Source organism: Copidosoma floridanum, unplaced genomic scaffold (genome assembly GCF_036245765.1).
Source record: "Copidosoma floridanum isolate Cflo_tuat_1 unplaced genomic scaffold, Cflo_Japanese_pri ptg000008l, whole genome shotgun sequence".
In the NCBI taxonomy this organism is placed as follows: domain Eukaryota; kingdom Metazoa; phylum Arthropoda; class Insecta; order Hymenoptera; family Encyrtidae; genus Copidosoma; species Copidosoma floridanum.
In genome coordinates this window covers 11,382,162-11,400,208 of record NW_028321885.1, presented here as the reverse complement: position 1 = coordinate 11,400,208, position 18,047 = coordinate 11,382,162, and the positions used below count along the sequence as shown (strand labels likewise).

At 32.4% G+C, this 18,047-nt stretch overlaps 1 protein-coding gene across 3 annotated transcripts in view; it reads right to left on the bottom strand.

Annotated features, from left to right (window-relative positions):
• The window catches only part of osa (trithorax group protein osa), a 528,215-nt gene that overhangs the window by 283,709 nt on the left and 226,459 nt on the right, over nucleotides 1-18,047 (bottom strand). For 2 of the 3 annotated variants that reach the window (XM_089589257.1, XM_089589255.1), the window contains 2 exons: nucleotides 8,836-8,877; nucleotides 8,567-8,764 (listed from right to left, as the gene is read on the bottom strand). In XM_089589257.1, coding sequence (XP_089445383.1) covers nucleotides 8,567-8,764; nucleotides 8,836-8,877 — 240 coding nt within the window. The remainder of the gene's footprint in view (nucleotides 1-8,566; nucleotides 8,765-8,835; nucleotides 8,878-18,047) is intronic. The other variant, XM_089589256.1, reaches the window with a different exon arrangement.

The following is an 18,047-nucleotide window of genomic DNA, read 5'->3' as shown; positions in this document are numbered from 1 at the left end:
ACGACAAAAAGGGGAGATGTTATTCCTGTTCATGTAACATATGAAAATACTGAGTTGGTAGAAGACGTACGACACACAATGGTATATTGCATAACTCAGCAGCCAAAATATTTGAAAATAGAAAAATTAGAGAAGACATCAATACAACAGTTTTAAATACGTAATGCCCTTTCACATAAATTCACAGTGTTAAGCGACTAGTAGCGCCACCCAGATGGTAGAAAACTGAACCAATTATACGACTAATAATACAGTTTAAGCAGAATCCAGAGCTTTCCTTGTAGGGCACCCGGCTGCGACAATAATTCAAGCGTGCATGGAATGATTTGTCATAGTATACTAAATGATAGTTTTATTCGAAAATAATGGATTGAGACATGCAAAATAACCCAAATAACTACTAAGGCATTTGTTTGCAGTGCAAAATTTAAGAAAGACGACTATTTTGAAAGTAAGTTAATTATATAATATCGTATATCGTCAACAAAGTTATACTATTACAGCACAGCAAAAAGAAAATATTTCAAGAATATAGCTGTTCTATAAGTTAATCTTTCTACACGCGAAAAGTTTGTTCCAATTATTTTGAATACACCTTTTTAAAAAATAAGAACAATAGCATAAATATGAGTACCACAAGTACTCCTCAGTGTTTAAATCCATCAGATGACTTAAGAACAGTCATCAGTACTGCTAATGTTGTCAATGTAAACACTGGTCTTGACTGCAGTCATGCTGTGCTTGTAAAAACCATGGACATACCTACTACTAGAACTGATGCTAGTTTTGATTCCACAAATGACTTATTTGGTAGCTGCAATGCTGATAAAATAAATTCAGTTGTAATAGACGTTAATAGCGTAGCTGATGACTCTACAAAGTCCCTGGTCGACGTTGATACTACTGATTGTGTTGCTACTATTGATGTTACTTGTTTTGAACCAAATGTGTCTTGTGATTTTTACTACCCTGACAGCAAAGATAACCACAGCAAGAGTGATCAAGTGACTGATAAAATAGTAAATTATTTGATTCTAGGAGCTCAAAAAACGAATCTAATAAGTTTAATACGGAATCATGAAGATCCTTTACTGGGATCTCTTTCTTGTTTTTTCATAGTTGTGCAAAACGGTGAATACCTGCAAAAGTTCGTCATCAAACTAACACAAGTTTTTAGATTAAGTAAAAGATAAGGTAGTTCTTTGCTTTTGTAAATTACGTTTAAACTTATCTTTCTCATGCCTTGTAGATCTTTTTGGAGTTATCAGACCTGTACTATTAATTTTGTTCATATGCTAAGCTTATTATGTGAGATATTGAAGATTTTGTGCACTGGCCCATGAAAGAGAAAATACTATATTGCATACCTCAGTACTTCATTCCATTCCCTCAAACATATGCTGTGCTGGATTGTACTAAAATACCAGTAGAGAAACCTCGCTGCTTATACTATCGACTGGAGTTGTATTCGCACTATAAAGGACAAAAAACCATTCAACTGTTGATAGCTATCCCTCCTAGTGGAGCAGTAATGTGTGTAAGTGAAGCTATCGGTGGTAGAGCTTGAGATAAAAATAAATTAAACCATTCTAAAATACTTCGAAGACTTGATCCCATGAGAGACGCGGTTATGGTTGATAAGGGATTTGACATTGAGATGGACTGCCTCCAAAATCTCATCAAGTTGCTTATTCCCCCAAAACTGGGTAAAAAAGATGAGTCCTGCAGATGTTCAATTAACTAAAATGATAGCTAAGGTCAGAGTTCACGTAGGGAGAACAATCTAACGCATACAAATTTTCAAAATTTTAAAACACAAATAATCATGGAGTCTTGTTTCATTCAATTATAACTTGTACAGTTGTAGTAAGTATTGTTAAATTTAAGAATCTGATTCTTGCTAATGATAACTTTTAATTAAATTATTTATTCTAAGTCAGACGTACTTTTTTGTTATTTTGTCATTAAACTTATGTATTAATCAACAAATTACATTAATATATACACTTTCAACGGTACATTACAATAGCGTAGTCTTTTATACACATGGAAATTAGTTACATATTTTGTAAGGCAAGATGGCATAGAATATATGTGAAGTATAAATATGGCAGACTAATTTTTAAATACATGTCATCAAAAATATAAATAACAAAGTCACATTTATGCAAATTCGTCAAAAACAATCTTAACTACACTTGATAGTAATAAGTACTTTTCTCCTTCAAAACGTGGCAACCATTAACATGAGCAATCCACTTGTACTTTTTGGCTAGTTCATATGCACTTTCAGATTCACCTTCAATGGGACGTTTCATTTCAATTATTTAATCATTCACAACGATGCCGTCTGGGCTGAATGCAATCCAAGATACTACTGGATTAACAATCAAACCAGATTGTGATACAGTAATACTTTCTTTTTGTTCGTGGTATTATCTCGCCTTTCTTTCTAGTTTTAATCCATAAGCTGTGGCTTTATCGCCTTTAAATGAGCTACATATGAGTTTTTTTGTTTTATTATTTTAGTCTGGTTTTTTTATTCTGTACATATAAGAATAGATGAGAGGCCTTATTCATTGTTATTCTTTTTCTCTTTTCTTCTTTCCAAATATCACAACTTTGACTTCTCTTTTAATTTAATAAGATAGCTTTTTCTAAGGAACCACAAACTTTTTCTTGATAATAACATTCTTTAACAACCTTTCAAATTTGAGTACCTAACAACATTGTGGATAAGACACATGCAGTGCATACAGTATTAAGTCTACCTTGATTAAAAAATATATAGGTGAAATAAAAATTTGTTGACTCTCTTCTTCTTTCGAAAATGTGGTAGCAACAGATGGAGATTGTGCAGATAATTTAAAATTGCTTTTCAAGCAACCTGTTTTTATTTGTCCCAACATTCTATGTGGATTCTCTAAAAAATATTCAATTTAATTTGCATAAAAAATAAAAATCATTAATGGTTTTTTAATAATTTTATTAAAATGCCATCTTTAAGTAATACTTTTCTGGCTTCGTTTAATTTTTCAGACTCAATGTGGGAAGTTTTATAAATAGCTTCTTTTATCGTTCCGTGCCAAAAATTTTTTGCAGGTACAACTTCATGAATTTTTCTAGCTACATTTTCAGAAATTTTATCCCATTTCTTTATTAAAATCAGTACACGTGTCTACTGCTATTTTGGATTTGTCAGTTCTTAAAATAATCATTAGGTATGTGTAATAGAAAATTGTTTTTCAGTTTACTGTTTATATTTTTCATAACGTGTATACCTTCAAAAATCCATTAAAGCACCTACAATATGCTTACACCACCTTCAGAGCCAGCTAGGCAAGAACAATAATGTGTTATTTTTTTGGAGCCAACATAATTTATTTTTATCACTGGCTCATGTGGTTTTTAAAACAAATTAGTTAATTTTAAACATTAACTGACCAAATCTATTTTATAAGACGTTTCTGATTTTATAGCGCTATAAAAAATGTGGTTTGCATGCACTACATTTTGTCCTTCAAGGTAGTTACGACATTCATCACCTACATAATTCAATAAATCTACTAAACTTGTGAGGTACCTCACTTTTAAATCTATTCGTGCGTATACGGTTAAAACTACATGTGTAATAATAGAATTGGTTTAGCTCTTAACCATCAGGGCAGCGCTACTAGTTACTTATCACAGCGGATTAATGAAAAAAGTAGCAGTAGTAATGACACTAAAGGAATAGACTAGGCTTATGATGACGTTCAGGCCAGTCAAGGACATCAGATACTATCTATTAGGTAATAACCGAAATGACAAAAAGACATGGTCTTCGCTACGCGTTATAATGAGGATTCCAATGTGAGAGCCTTTGACGGACTCAAATCACGGAGGCCAATATTTAGAAAATGATAATCGTAGCCAATCGGAAACGACAATCCATCCTTCGTGTGGAAATATAATATATAAGGCAGATATGTTAGAGTATAGCCATCTATGCAAAACGCAATGGAACATGCAAAAAACTTTCCCCATATGAGAAGATAACTTCAACATAGTAAAATACGATTAGCACTACAGATTGTGATTTGAAAGTGTTGTCACAACAAATCTCGAAGGATTAAATGAATCAACTATAGGACAGCAAAAAAATGAAGAAAATTAAACAGCCTTGACAACCCAAGAACGTAAAAAAGACAAAAAGGACCTTTTTTGTGTACAGAATTATAGAAAAAATCACGAATACATATACATTAATTCATAACTAATTATAATTAATCCTATTATTAATCTTTTCCTTTTTCGCAATCCCAAATACATGTAATAACTTTATATATTTATCATCACTCATTTATTGTATTACATTATATTATTTTCTTTACAGTGATAATTTAATGCTACCAAAAATTTTTATTCTCTTATTATTAATATATTTAATAAATATCATTTTTAAGAGATTTCAACATATAAGGTTGGAGTAGTTTTAATAGAGGAGGGTAAAAAGTAGAAACTTTTTCAAAATTTTTGAAGTACTTGATTTACCATAATTCTCTTCTTACCTCAACTTGGATTACTTTTATAAGTATATTCACCGAGGACGGCAATATTTTTTAGAAAAGGAGGCTGTTAAGTCATAACTTAAACAAATAAACTTATTTTTCTCTTTCTCGACGAAAGTCATCCCCTAACAAAGATGACTATGTACTTCGTGGCTCTCGGAAGTGTCAAGTAGCAACCAGAGTGAGCCGCTAAGCCTAAACACATGAACTCAGAAAGTACCAGCCTCATAATAAGTAAGACAAAGAAGTATTGACTAAGACTTCGAGCAAGATGTATTTCTTTATGCAGGGCGTTTTAGTCAGTAGCTTTTTACCACTGTGGACTAGTTGTTAATTATTTTGTCAGATGTGCCAATTCTTAATTTATTATCCGTAGCCTAATATCGCTCTTATCAATTTAGTAGTATGTATCATCAATTGAAATAAAGACATAGAAATTTAAAGTTTAACTTAATTAAATAGTAATAAGGTTGCCCCTAATAGATTACTAATTAAATAATAGTATACAAAGAAAATAAAAATAATAACAAGACACTGTAACAACACTGTAAAGAAAGATAAAAAAGATATATAAATCTTCACGGAAAGAAAAATGAGGTAAAACTGTTTAATATTTCCTAAAATAAACACGTGTAATGTTTCTACATTAAAACAATATTCCTCAGAGCACCTCTGCCTATCTTCTACTTTGATAAATACGTAAATCAGAGCAGTAAAAAGTGTTAAGTAATGTCTAAACGAAACCATTATTAATAATCAATCTGATAATAAAACTACTGTTTTCTTGCTCCTTTGCCATAATTAAGGAAATTTGAATGAAAAAACTTGGAATCTTGGAGCATGGCTATTTATTTCATATATTAGTTGGACAATGTGATCCAATATTTCGGAGTCATCCTGACTCCCTCTTCAGGGAACTATGCAGATGCGAACATGAAAATGCCAAACGCAGCATGACTGATAAAGACTAGTCAGTCATAACCATGGCAATGGAGTACTAATAATTAAATCAACTTAATATTATAAACTTTACCAGTCAAAATGTATATACAGTTAAGTTATCTACAATATAAGTCACATCCTGACTCAGCACATGTAACTGAAAGATATTAAATAGACTAAATTAAAGTTCCCTGAAGAGGGAGTCAGGATAACTCCGAAATATTGGATCACATTGTCCAACTAATATATGAAATAAATAGCTATGCTCCAAGATTCCAAGTTTTTTCATTTAAATTTCCTCCATTATTAATAATGTTTGTTGGACATCCCACACCAAGGAATTCCCAACGAGTAATTGATCAGTTATTCGATACGGAAATAAAATCAAGTATATTCGTTTATCAAGACGATTTAATTATAGAGAATGAGACTTCAAAAACACATGTAGCCCATATAGGTACAGTTTCATAAAAAAATGTGTGTTCTAATGCTCACATATGTTATATTAAATTTTTTTCAGACTCGAAAAGCTTGAGACCTTATCCAGAAAAAGTAGTTCCTATACAACAATACCCTGCTTTTTTAGTTGTTCAACAGTTGCGATGATTCCTGGGCAGATGACCTAGAACGAACGACTTATTCTGAACTATTCAGAATTAAAGATCCTGTTAAAATTATTACGCAAAGGACAGGCTTACGAATAAAAAGATAAGCAAGAACAGATCTTTTACGTATTGAAAATACTGGCTTTGCTGTAAGTACTGTTGTTACTTAGGAATATGAAGATAGTGAACACTCTGCTATTTTTGCGAGTCAAATTTTAAATCTGATACAGAGAAATTATTCAACGGTAGAAAAAAATGGGTTTTGTTATGGTATGGGTAATTGAAAAATTTTAATTTTATTTTAAGAGATACCATTTTATTGTAACAACGGATCAAAGTGGCTAATGGTTTTAAAGAATTTAGCGGGCAGATTGGCTCATTGAGCTTTGCAGCTACAAAAAGATTGTGCACCGTAAAGGCGTTTTCTATCGTGTGACCAACAGCTTGTCACACATGTACGAGGCGACTAGAGACGTAATGGCATTTGATAAGGTCCTAGATTATTGGAACATTAAAAAGCTATCAAATTGACTTCCATAAGTACATGACCTTGCGTGTCAAAAACGAGTTGCTCTACAAATTCAAGACTGATTAATTACTCGATTCCATAACGTGCAGGTACGGCAGTAAGAAGCTTGTGATCCCTTCGAGAAATTATAAAAGATTTCGATTGATTCCCATAATTTTACTAGCACAGGATAGCCAACAATTTTCAAATAAAATAGCACCATTGTATGAAGACAGCTATCAATAGTCAAGGTTAAATCTCCAGTTTTGTATGTAGTAGATTTGGGAATGAGTGGTAAGAATTCTAAGGTTAATGTTTTGGAACTTAAAAATGTTTAACACAGTGAGCAGGGGAAAACTAGAGAACGGTAAGAAGGGAAGAGACATGTACCGCACCGGAATCTGCTTGTAGTGTACAAGTATACTTATATACATGCACCTGAAACCGGTTTTTTAAATGTTATTAGAAAAATAACTTGTCAACCCCTACAAAAATTTAATATAATAATAGTTTAATGGTATTGCGTCATACAAAAATGTTGGATGAATTTAATACATCATTTACTTACAAATTCCATTTTCATGTAACTCCTCCATAAGGATACGCTTTGAATTTCAACATTTACTATCTAGAAAATGGTATTGTGAAACGGTCTCAAAATTTATATGACCTTTTTCGGCAGCGGCGCTAAAGCATGAAGTTACCTTTGTCAAGGTAGTCAAATAGAGCTTTACGAGCACAAAAGATATTAAAATTTTTTATTCCAGTTATACACAGGATACAATAATAATGTAGATAAAGAATTAAAAAATTACAGTTAATCTAAGCTCGTATATAGTTTAAAGCAAAAGTGTCCTAGGGCTAGAGTAACCACTTGAATCTCTGACTTTGCAAGTATCTTTTAAAAGCATAATGTCTTGGATCTTGCTATTACTGCCAAATGGCAGAGAAACTTGCAAATAATAAGTGTTTTTCCTTTAATAGTAAAAATCAAAACATCAAAAATTCTATTTTTTTAAGAAAACTGAAGATTATTATATAACAATCAATGGTCATAAAAAGTAACAATATACAGAGTAAAGATAGTAAAAAAAGTGAGCGAATGGCAAAAAAAGATGCTTTTGAAAGATTGCACAAAAGGGGATGAAACAAAAAAGTCTGTAAAAAAAGGGGGGGGGGAATTTTTGAAATTTAAAGGCTGAGTAAAAGTGCTCGAGACGTATGTAAATAATTACTTAAAGTGGTATAAAATGTACGTGAAAAACAAGGTATGGTAGTGTTTTAAAATTTAATTTAACCTCATGAAATTTTTTAAAACAAATTTTTGTTTGCAAATTTTTTCGGAAAACATCTTTTGTAACCACTGATTTTAACTAGTACGAGATTTTATATGGAAATGGAATGATAAATTTTAACAAGAAATTAGAAAGTCAAATTTTTTGTTACAAAGACATACATCATGTTAAATGAAATTATTTTTAAGTGTTCGATAGTGTAATTCAGCTACCTTATAACATTTTAAAATGGTTAAAAAAACATAAAATGTAGTGTTAGAGGGATATTGTTGATACCAAAAATAAAAAATTTAAGATTCCGAGAAATTAATAAGAAAACTAAAAGGATAAATTTTATAAAGAATAATTCCATTTAGCACCAGTGTCGAAAAGAAAAAAAAAAAAAAAAAAAAAAAAAAAAAAAAAAAAATAAATGAGAAATACAAAACTGAGTTAAACTTTCTATAGGATTATTAAAATCTGAAATTTGCATAAAAAACAACTGATAACTCATGCGTAAATACTAATAATACGTAATACTGACCAAACGTCTTTAATGTTATAGTTCAAAGATCAAAAGAACAAATAAAAATGAGAATCGTGACGTTCTTTAAAAAAAATTTTTTGATACTAAGACAAAAATATATATTTCAAGTACACCGAGAGCTAGATGGAACTACACTGCACCTTGCATACCTCCATGAAGCCCCCTCTATCCTTGACGAAGAGATATAAACGAAATAAGTCGAGGGGGTTCTTGGAGATGGTGGGACAACTTGAGATAGGCGTCCTGCGATCCTCCATAAAACCTACAAGCTTGTCCAGCCAGGATCTTCGTTCGATTGAATCATCCATCTCATATAGTTTTGATAAGCTGTCTGATTTCTAAGAACAAAGAACTTTAGTTATAAATCATGTTAATAGAAATACTAAGTGAAATAATTATAAAATGATACCTTTGATCGAAAAGGATCTTGGCCAATATGACTGTTGTAAACCTGAAAAGTAATAAAACAATATAAATATCCTTTTACGCGATACTTTTAAGCCTCTTACTTATTCATATTTTGTTTCTCATTTTGAGCTATTCGATAAAATCGAAATGCTTTGAAAACTTTAAATTTAGAATTACATCTATCAAAAATATATTTTGCATTTTTGTAACATAAAATTTCAAAAAAACGATAACTATAAGTCAGTAGTTATTTGAGCCAGAATGATTTCAAGCGTACAAAGCAGATAGGAGTAATATTGTACTAAATAAGGATAGCTGATGTGACAAAAGATAACTGACTACACGTGTCAGGAGTATCGAGAGCTGAACAAGATATGTTGTACTTTTATGCTAGATTTCAACTGTTTTTTTATTCTAACAATACGGATTTATATGGTATATGAGTCATCGTGTAACGTTAGCAGCCGAATGTTCGAAATTTTTAAATTGCCTGACACACCCACACTTTTGCACCATCCTTGCTCTTTACTACTTCTATCCATCCACACAAACAGCACCAAAAGGAAAAAGAAATTTGGCGTTTTCTTATCACCTTCAAGAAGGAACTGTTTCAAAGAAGTCACACCCGCATGCAGTGCACCTAGTATATCTTTATTGCTCTAGATAAAAATTTTTGTGAGAAACCAGACACTGCAAACACGCCAACTTATGGATAAATTCTGAGGTGCGACAAATACTAAATGTTATTTTTAGTCATATAAAAATACTGTTTTTATCATCACTGGTAAAATTACCACCATTTCTGTTTTTTATCATTAATTTAGTATGCTAGCTCTTTTGTTGATAACTAGCATTGGTTTAGCAATATCTCTTTCTTGTATGTTGGGCTGGGAAGAGGACTTTCTAAAATTTGCAAACTATAACGTGCTCGAACCTGAGTGGCAGCCCCGAATTCTGCAAAGGTGTGACCTAGAAATCAAGCTTTCCCGTATGATCGCTTACCCGGTTCGCACTCGGAACCTCTTCCCAACACCCCTACATTGCGTTTACGCAAGAATGGCGCCTCCGCATAGACCAATGTGAAACCGTATATATATATATATATATATATATATAAGGCCCGAAGCATTCTACACTAGCCAGTCTTAATCAATCAATCTCACCATCCTCGACTATCTTTCGGTCGAGGTCTTTTGCTTGACTCGTTTTGGTCAAGTTTCCTATGCTACTGCTCTTAATTGGGGGGACTTTTTCAAAATCGTCCTCGATTCCCTCGGTTAAGGTCCTCTATCTCTCATAAAATCTATCAGTCAACTCGGGTTGCCTTTAGTAATCGGCAATCAATAACATAGTAAGTTAAAAGAAAACGAAAATCTTTTTTAATTTTCTACTACGTACCTATCCTCACGAATAGCCTTCCGTCGGGTTGCTTGTCTTTGTACAAAGGAGCAAGTGAGTTGATCTGCTCACATGTACCATTTCACCGTCTCGCGAGAGTGACTGGTGTTGGATTAAACCTCCCTTAAGTACCTAACCACCTCGCACCACGGCCTATCTTTATCTATCTGATTGCCAAACAGGAGACATCAGCCAAAAGGAATCCCGAACAACAAGCGAAAGCTTAAATCAAAACCTTATGCGTAACGCCGACCTAACAATAGTATTAATATTCACACAGTCTTCTGATATAATATATATTAAAATACCCTTAAATGCAGTTCATAATATTTGTTGACTTTATTTTTATATTTCACTTGCTTTTCAAATCCATAAAATTTTTTTGTAAGTGTATGATTAGGCTTAAAGTCAACAATTTTGAACAACGAAAATTTTGGTAATAAAATAAATGAAATCTGTATTTTAGTTTAGTGTCAGTTATTTTGATAATACTAAAACATTCTCATACATTAAGAGATTAAGGTAAGCCTCTAAGTGAAGCGCATATGCATATGCTGCTTGATCATAGTTAATCAACCACAGTTAAAAAAAGGCCAAAGAAAAAGGTTAAAATTATGGCTAAGACACCAATCTAGACAGGATCAGTGACATAGATAAAAAGTCTTTAAAAGTAAAACAGAAAAGAAATTTGAATAGTAGTAAGGGAGACAGTTGACAAAATTTAAGAGGTAGTTAATGAAATCGAATGGCTAAAAAGAGAATACGATATCAAGTACCGCAAAGAAAAAGAATGATGGGGAGATACAGTAAAGGGCTAAAAAAGAGAGTTTTACAGAGGCGAGGAACATAAATGAAAGAAATGGAAGATAGATATGAAAAGAAATCCTTATAAATACGAAATTATTATAGAAAGCATACATTCGAGAAACAAAAATGTTTATTATAAGTTTAAATATTTCTGAAAGAACAGTAATATACTTGAATTGGTGTTGTAAAAATTTTCAGGCTAAAATAAGTGTACAACAGGTACTCTTATAGTGCTAGAGTAATTGACGAGTAAAGACAAAAATACAGAGATAAAAAAAATCAAGCACCAAGATTAAGACATTAAAATAAAAAGTGACATGGTAAGAAAACTAAAAATAACAAAAAAAGGAAAATTAAGAAAAAAATCTGTGTAATAGTTCTAAAAGGATGACTTTAAGAGAAATGTTAAAGCAATTGGAAATATAAAAATTAAACCTGAAAAAGGTGTATTGTCAAGGTACCCCAGACAAGTATAATAAGGTAAGAAATGTATTACGAAGAAAGAACAGTGCAAGAATGGTAACTCTAGAGCTGTTAATACATTATCTGTAACACAAATTTCCAAAAAAAAAACAAAACTGTCATTGTGAAAATTACTGTATTACTGTAGTAAGTTATATTATAATTTTCTACAATAGGTTTAACAGCAATGAAGGTTGAAAAAAAATTCCTGCGTATAATATTCATTCCCTCTTATTTAAAGTCAGCAAAATTATGTTCATAAAACAATATTCAGATGAATAAGCGTTTAAGTTTTAAATCTTGACTAAGTTAGACTGTCTTGTAACTAACTTACTTGATTAAAGTATTTTTTTCATCTGTACACATCTGTAATTTATTGTAAAGAAAAATTTTATACTTAAAGGAACAAAAATTAGACATTATCCGATTTTGGAACTTTATTTTATCAATTACTAGCACCTCCCCTTCCCCCGTCACTCGAGACTCACTAAATAAAACACTATAGTGTGTTAACATGTAATGTGAATCGTTTTCAGTTAAAAAGTTTACATCTATTTCTGACACTTCTCTAAACAAATTCTTCTTATTAAAAACATATTTGTTCGGAATCCATACAGTTTATTTGGTTAAGTAAGAAGCAGTAAAACGTGACGAAAACATAATCATGCTCAATAAGACCGTTCATTCCTATTGCCATAAAATAATCGTTGGCCCTAAAAGGCCGTTGATTTGCAGTTTTTCTTGTATAATCTATAAACAGGACTATTTTTTAAAGCTCTCAAGATTTGAAACCCACAAAAAATATGCAATGGAGAAAAATTTTTTTCTCTCACTTCACAACTTTATTACCACACAAACAAAGTCCTAGAGTCTAATTTTGACATTTTTTATCACCACGAAAGTAAAAATGTATATTCCCTATTGAAAAATCTGGAAGATTCAAGAGTTTACTGTGAGGGTTACAGTAAAAAACTTATCTCTCACTTAATAAATTCTTTATTTATCGATTATAATGCTGCTTTAATCACGATAAGTATCGAGCGTAATTTTCTTGACGCCTAAAATTGTATTTATTAGATGCATTTAAAGTTTACCTTTCAGTTCAACTTCTTGCGACTTCTGGCATAGTTAAGACTTTTGTGAGTTCTAAGGGCTATTTTTTTAAAACTTTATTAGGTTGTAATATATATTTGTTGGCGAGGTAGTTTAACGTCTGATGGCCCTAAAAAGGACCGAAGAGCTTTTTAAGTAAACTCTTTCTTGACTGAAGTTAACAGGAATTGTGACTGCCTGGATAACTCAGGGTGATCTTCTCTGGCCTGCTGTTTAAGCCCCAAACTGATCAGGAGAGAAATTACAAAGTCCGAAGCTTTAGAGCTAGTTGTAAAGATCTTCCCCAACGTCTTCTGGAATAACGTCGGTGGTGTCTAAAGCACGTTTTTTTTCTGCAGACTCAGTTGTTTTGGAGATCTCAAGTAGAGAAACTGGTTCGTAAAGCTTGCCTGTTAGAGACTGTTCCGTTGGCTCAAGTTCATTTTTTCTTCATAGCTGTTAGTTTCTCCTAGCACAAACCTTGGAGAGGATCAGTGATTCTTGGTGGAATGTTTGGAGTCGAGAGGGTAATATAGAGTCGTTAGTCACCGGGGTTCCCATTAGTCTCGCGACAAAAAACTCCGCTCGTAAAGTCTGACAGTAAACGACTGACTTGGTTTAACAGTGGCCGGCTTTACATAGTCTTTTAATCGACGAATCGTTTCCGGAAATGGTAGTAAAAATGTATTTGTTGGCAAGGTAGTTTAAAACGTCAGGTTTCCCTAAAAAAATCGATGAGATTGATGATTAAGTAGGAAACGTAAATACTTATAATGGCCCTGAAAAGGGCCAGTGGTGAGATTTCCAGTTATTCCTTATTATTATTCTTGATGATGGAGAGCTAGCTGCGGGTATCTTGACTTTCATTCTTGGAGTCTCTGTGTACAAAGACCGTACTGGAGGGAGGTATACCACTAACCAGAGAATATCTCGTCTTCAGGTCGTTCCCCAGATAACCAACCACTTATCGTTAGTCGAGAAAGTGGGCCTGTAGAATACCTTCTCTGTAGATATGCCTCTGTTACTAACAATTCTGTTCTTGGTGTACTGCCGATGAACGACTACGATAATCGACAACTCGATGGGGCATCTTGTAACCACTCTTCACTATTTTTGATTGTGGGTGGCTTTAATTTTACTTCGACACTACCTAGCGGATCATACTGAAGTAAAGTGCAAAGCTACCTCATTTTAGCAAAATTTTTGTGCTTATTTAATGCTATTGTTATCAACTTTTTTTAGAAAAAAAAACTACGCAAAAACCATCTTGGAATCATTAAAAATCAGTATGCAAAATTTCAGCAAAATCGGTATATTAGTTTTCATGGTTATCGATTACAACGATTTTAGCGACTTTGCTTTATATATTAGTAAAATTTAGAATAACCGTTGTAGTTTTTTTATTGAAATTCATGCCCAGATTTTAGAAAATGTAAATAATAATGCATATCTTGAGACAGCATCTTTAAAAAAGCGTACATATAAGCGCACAACTTTAAGATCTAACTTTTCAAACCAACATGCAGCTTTCTAACTTGAGACAAAAAAAAATAGGTCAGGATAAAGAAAGTTATGTAAGAATTTAGTTACGGTCAAACTTTTGTTTTTATTGTATACGATATCCTTATTTTTAAGTACGTTACCATGTTTTCGAATAAAAAATATATCAAATTATCTTTTCCTTAACAAAAAATACACCATTAATGGTTTAAAGGAGTAATAGATATATGGACTGAATTTTTTTTTTTTTTTCGAGTTTCAAACTTTTTACAGAATTTAAGTTATAAAACTTGTCATAGGATCGGCAAAATTATTTATCATTTAGATTTGTATGCAACTGGTCATCACTTGAAGCCTAGTTCAGATTACAAGGACATGTAAAAATTTATCACTTGCCAAAAAAAATGTAAAAAACTTTCAAACGAACACTCTTGCATACATTTAAACTCACATTTTCACAAACACACTTTACAGTTAAAGACGAATAGAGAGTGAGAAAAAAAGAAAAGAATAGAAAGAGTTAGACTGAAGGAAGTAGATCTTTATATAATTTGTTTTAACTTAAAAATATGAAAAAATGTAAAGTATGAGTTTGGATATTGAAAAATTTAACTTTGAGGATTGTTGAGAATTCCGTAATGAAATAACAAATAGAAAAGATCCTATGAACCTACACAACATTATACCATTCGCGACACTTCTGTTCAAAAATCTTACTGTTCTTAATAGTTTTAGTAGTTTTGATTAATTCATTTTTAATATTGATAATAGCTCTTTAGCAAAAGCCTTTGTATTGATTAAAGTTTATAAAAAAACATATTTTCTAACAGATTAATTGTGTCCGTCTTGAACTCTCTTTTGTAACCATTAAATAAATGATTGTCTGTTACGCTGAAAATCAATATTCTTATGTTAAAGTTTCGTTTAAAAATTCAATACAGCTTGAGCAGTCATTAGGAGAGACAAAATCTACTGTATTTTACTTCCACATTTTTTTACGTGATAATTTCATTTTCTAATTCACCGTATGAACTTATTTCGTGAAGTATATTAGAAAACTAGGGAAGTGGGCGTCGTCGTCCGAAGCGGTCGGACGGGAAAATCAAGCGCTCGGTTGACAAAAAGAAAAAAAAAAAAAAAAAGGTTGAACGAACCGTATGTGTACAGCAGCAAAGACATGCAGATGCGCGTACGAGAAATAATTACTACTTAATTGGTCTTCCGTTGTGGACACGTAGGAGAGTGGACGTGTAAAAGTGAGCTCCTGAATGAAGCAATAAATAAAAGAAAGAGCAAGGGTAGATAGCTATAATAAAGTCTTTAAAAAGTGGTGAAATACATGAGGACATAATAAACAGTGACAAAAAGTGAAAAAGAAAGTGAAACAGGAGGATTATAAAGGATTGAAAAACAGGTAGGACAGAGAACGCGAGAGGCGAACAAGACGCCGATGCAAGTCGCAAAAGAATAGTGCAATCGGGTGAACAAAGGAAAAAGTTGTATACGAAGGAAAAGGGAGAAAGAAAGAAGTGATAATAATTAAAGAAAAGTGATCAGTGAATAGTGAAAAAGTGGGCAAACAGGGGTATAGAAAAAAGTGAGGTTAGGAAACCCGGTAAGAAGGAAGGGCACGGGCAGGAAAAGGTGATTTCTTTTTATCGGTTACCGACAGAGAAAGTAGAGACAGTAGATAAAGAAGTTTTTGACAACCTGGTTACTGGCAGTAGATAAAAAGAATTCCTGAATTACCGGAATTGACAGAGTCGGTAAGGAAGATATCTGTAGAGTCGGTAAAATTTTGAAAATGACAGGAAAAAACGCAAATATTAACACGAGGAGTAATACAAACACAATTCTAAAAATCAAAGAACAATCCACCCTGAATTTCCAGAGAGAAAAAGAAAAAAAGGATGAAAGTCAGGATGTTAAAGAACAAAATGATAAGATGAGTAGGATAGAAAAGAGATTAGATAGTATGTTTGAATTGATGGAAAGATTAGAAAAAAGAGAAGAAGAATGGAGAGAGGAAAGAAGCAGGTGGTTAAAAGAAAGACTAGAGTGGATAGAAGAGAAGAAAGCTATTGAAGAAAGGATCAACAGATTAGAATGGGAATTAGAAAAAAATGAAAGGGAGAAGAGAAGACAGAACATTGTCATTAAAGGTGCAATTATAGAAAAAGAAAATATAAAAAAGAAGGTGGAAGAGTTTGTGGAACAGAAAATCAATGTCAATGTAAAAGTGAAAAATGCTACTGAAATAGTGGTAAAGAAAGGAAAAAGTGATATGAAAATGGTAGTAGTAGAATTGGAAAGCAAGGAAATGAAAGATAGTATCATGATGAACAAGAAGAAGCTTGAAAAAGGAATATATATTGAAAATGATTTGACACGAAAAGAAAGAGAAATACAAAGATTGATATTAGATAAATCAAAGGAACAAAGAAACGAAGGAAAAACCACAAAAATTGGCTATATGAAATTGATGATTGATGATAAGTGGTATAGATACAACGAATGGAAGGGAAATTTCCTAGAAGAAAGAAGAAGGATACAGGGGAAGATAACAGGAAGATCGCAAGAATGAAGAGGACAAGAAGGGAATGAGGAGAGGGAGCTGGAGGAGGAGAAAAAAAAAGTGTAAATATATGCGTTTGGAACATAGCAGGAGTGTTAAATAAGGACGTGGAAGTATGGGAATATTTAAATAATTTTGATATTATAATGTTAGTAGAAACATGGTTAGAGAAAAATAAATGGGAAGATATAGAAAGTAAGATGTCGAAAAAGTATGAATGGAAATTTGTTGCAGCAAAAAGAGAACATAAAAAAGGTAGAGCGAAAGGAGGAATAATTACAGGAATTAATAAGAAGTTAGAAATTAAAAATTACGAGGAATTGAGTGGTAACATAGTAAAACAAGAGATTAAATATGGCGAACAAGAGTGGACATTTGTAGGAGTATATTGCCAAGACGTGGCAAAGACAATGGAAATTATAAAAGAAAAAATAGGAACGCAGGAAAAAGGTGGTATTATACTGGCAGAAGATTGGAATGCGAGGACTGGCAGGGAAGGTGGATGGGTCAGTGAGATGGAGATTGGAAGCAAGGAAGTCAGTAACAGGAAATCAAAAGATGAAACAATCAACGAGGAAGGAAGAAGGTTAATTAAGGAAATAACAGAAGAAGGATGGGGTATAGTTAACGGACAAAAAGGAGAAGAAGGAAACTACACGTACATTGGCAGCAGAGGTGAGTCAGTAATAGATTATGTTATAAGTAATCAAGAAGCGTTAGATCAGATAAGAGAATTAAAAATAGGACAAAGAACAGAGTCAGATCACATGCCATTAGAAATATACTTAGAAAATGAAATAGAGATCGTAGAAGATAGGGGAAAGGAAGAAAAGGAAATTTCAAGAAGAGAATGGACGCAAGAATTGATAGACCAATACCAGGAGAGGTGCGAAGGATGGAATTGGAAAGAGATACAAGTAGAAAGAAGTTGGGAAGAAATAAAAGAAGCAATAGAAGCAACAGTACCAAAAACTAAAAAACAGTCTAAGGTATGGAGGTTGGGAGAAAGAAAGTGGTATGACAAAGAATGGAAAGCAAAAAAGAAGGAGCTGAGAAAAATAATGAAGCTATGGAGAAAAAAGAAAGTGGATAGAAACTATCTAATTAACAAAAAGAGAGAGTATAGAAATTGGTGCGAGGCGAAAAGAAAAAGGTATGAAATAACGGAGGAAAGAAATATAAAGGTCGCAAAATCAGAAAGGGAAATTTGGAATTATATAAATAGATATAGAAAGAAGAAAGCAGGCGTTAATAATAAGACAGAAATTGAAGAATGGAGAAGGCATTTTATGAGGAAACTAGGCGGTAAGGATGAAAAAGCTATGATGATAGAAAAGGTGGAAGAAGAGAATGCAAGAATAGAAAAAAGTACACAGGAC